This window comes from Arachis hypogaea, chromosome 3 (assembly GCF_003086295.3).
Source record: "Arachis hypogaea cultivar Tifrunner chromosome 3, arahy.Tifrunner.gnm2.J5K5, whole genome shotgun sequence".
NCBI classification, from domain to species: Eukaryota; Viridiplantae; Streptophyta; class Magnoliopsida; order Fabales; family Fabaceae; genus Arachis; species Arachis hypogaea.
In genome coordinates this window covers 75,873,219-75,876,080 of record NC_092038.1, presented here as the reverse complement: position 1 = coordinate 75,876,080, position 2,862 = coordinate 75,873,219, and the positions used below count along the sequence as shown (strand labels likewise).

General features: G+C 40.6%; 1 protein-coding gene across 1 annotated transcript; it reads right to left on the bottom strand.

The window, feature by feature from the left end:
- Positions 1 to 329: 329 nt before the first annotated feature.
- LOC112790705 (uncharacterized) lies at positions 330 to 2,490 on the bottom strand. Its single transcript, XM_025833237.3, has one exon. The coding sequence runs from the start codon at positions 2,303 to 2,305 to the stop codon at positions 749 to 751; it is 1,557 nt and encodes a 518-aa protein (XP_025689022.1). The 5' UTR covers positions 2,306 to 2,490; the 3' UTR covers positions 330 to 748.
- Positions 2,491 to 2,862: the final 372 nt, after the last annotated feature.

Below are 2,862 nucleotides of genomic sequence, written 5' to 3'. Positions count from 1 at the left end.
AGTTTGAGGTTAGTTTTTATTATTAATATTTATTATGGGAAATTTTCTCAAAATTGGGTATCATAAAGGTGACAGCGAAAGAGTGCATAAAATCTCATCCGTGATATAATTAATAGTCACCGCGAGAAGAATTGTGAGGAACAGACCTCCGTAATTCATTCTATTATTTGTAACTTGGGTTGCTGATTGCAACCACAGTACTAGCATGGAAATAAAAGTGTAGTTGTGAAACACCATGGACGAGGCTTGGTGGAAAATAGATACATATACTTCAAGTGAATAAATAGTAATTAATTTTGCATTCCAGAATTCAAGTCTTGACTCGTGAATAATTGAAGGTTTGGCAGATTTTCTTATCACAGAAATTTAGAACATGATTACATGAATTTATGCAGAAAGGAGTTATTCAATTGTAAACTCCAAAGCGATAAACAAAATTTTGTAAAGTACATCTCAATCTATCTAATATTCAAATGGGGATCTCAATCTATCTGAAGGACATCAAAATCTTGTAAAGTTGTATGTATGTTAATAATAAATGTTCAAAGCTAACCTTGTTCTCTACTTGTGTTGCTCAAAAATATGTAGAATCAAAATAAATTTGAAGTAGTTTTTATTACTCATGGGAGGAACAACTGTACATGACTAAACACCAACTATCTGCATTGAGCTACCTCTCAAAATGTTGGCATTTTCTGCTTCGTTCAACCAGTGGTTATGAATGTTCCTGAAGCGAGCATGAATTTCTTTATGCAGCAGATAGAAGAACATCCTTTGCGAATGAGGCAGAGCCGTTATTAGGCGCGCCCTTAATATTTAGAATAAAAGTAACCAAATTATAAATCTGAACATTCTCAAATGATGGTATCTTCCTCCCCCTTGCAAATTGAGGACCATGTCCAATAAAAATGCTCCTCATGGAGAAGAATTCATTATCATATCCATGCGAACCACCGCATTCTTTGTTCTTGGATCTCTTCTGCTTAACCTTGAAGCCTTCCTCAAGCAAGCCAATTATCGGAGGAATCCTATCGCTGGCTGAATAATGAAGCCTACTAGGCAGATCCTCCTTCAGATACACCTTCAAATACCTCCCATTCTCAACTTTCCCAGAACTCAATCCTTGGTTCATCTTAGCAACAACATCTGAAGGTGAATAACCAGAAGGTGGCATGATAGCAAGTAATGGAGTATGAGAAATGACCCAATTATCCGGAACATTGATCCAAGGAGCAAGGTCATCCAAGAATATCAATTTCTTATCACAAGTAGTAACCATTCCATGATCACCGACCATAATAATAGTAACATCATCAAAAATCCCTCTTTGTTCCAAACCAAAAATCAACCTACCAATCATTCTATCAATTCTAGAAACAGCTTCGGTGATCTGAGGATCATCCGCACCAACCTTGTGACCCTGATGATCAGGATCCTCAAAATAAAGTGTCATGAAATCAGGGATTTCATCACTAGGTAAATCAAAGTAACTCAAAACAGCATCAACCCTATCCTCAAATGGAACAGAACTATTGTAATGCCTACAAAAATTCAAAGGGCAATTCCAAGGACCTTTGTGTACCTGAGTGCCAGGCCAGAAGTATGTGGCAGCATTCAAACCGTTCTTGACGACAGTTTCCCATAAAGGCTCACCAAGCCACCATTTTGGGTCAATGGCTCCCATGTAGAAAGCGTCGCCAGAGTGTGGATCCAAGAAATGGTTGTTGACGATGCCGTGGTATGCAGGGTAGAGACCAGTGGCAATGGAATAGTGGTTTGGGAAAGTTAGGGATGGAAAAACTGGGATCAAACCTGTTTCAGCTTCGGTTCCATTTGCAATCAAGCGTGCAATGTTAGGGGTTGGGGTCTTGAATTGGTACCCGAATCGAAACCCATCTGAGGAAATTAGGATAACTTTGGGGCGATTGAGCTTTGTGAGAGGACGAGCATGAGACACAGAAGGCAAAGGAGTTGGAGAAGGAGAAGGAGAAGCAGAAGCAGAAGAAGTGGCTGATGATGCTGTTGTTGTTGATGAAGATGACGGTGATCTGGAAGAGAAGAAGAGGTAGGCGAAGGCAGAAGCTACAGAGAGAGAAATGCAGGTAACGAGGATGAGAACGATGAATAAGGGTTTGTTATTGGAAGTTGACAAAGGTTCCGAAGAAGAAGAAGAGTCGGTGTTGAAAGAGAGAAGAGCCGCAGTAGAAGGAGAGTCGTCGTGGTCGTGTTCTTCGTCGAGTTCATTGGTCGGAATTGGCGTTGGTTTGGTTGAAGTCAATGTGGATGGTAGAGAATCCGAACCCATCTTCGGACATTCAAAAGAAAGATAGAAAGAAAGTCGTTTAATTTCAGGTTGTGTCGGTGTTATTCGCTGCAGATTTGGGGAAGAAAGGGATCTTGTTATTGTTTGGTTGAGTTGAATCTAAGCAACTGTGGTGAGTTACAGATACAGCGATGTTCGTTCGCTGTCCGCGGAGACTCCAAGTCAGCCACGGTCTCTAAAGTCATTGGTGGATCATGAGATGAGAAGGGACCCACCTGTGACTTAACGGTTCCATAACTAACAATTACCAAGGTTTTAAAAATCGGGTCGAACCGTAAACAGATAGAAATAGTGATTCAGTTAGATGCTATAATCAAAAGTTTCAGATATCACACTTGAACCGCCAAACCGGCTAGAAATTGGTCGATCGAACCGAACCATGATTTGGTCAATTTTCTTCCAAAAGTCCAAAACGATGCCATTTGGTTTAGAGGAGAAGAACCCTAACCCAAAACACGCAGCCACTCTCTCACAGTCACAGACACTCAGTTACTCTCCTTCTCCTTCCTCTCATCGAACTCTTCCCTCACTCCCTCACT

Bases quoted from the DNA above. Each gene is read 5' to 3' on its own strand.
- LOC112790705 (XM_025833237.3), bottom strand. From the start codon at position 2,305: ATGGGTTCGGATTCTCTACCATCCACATTGACTTCAACCAAACCAACG.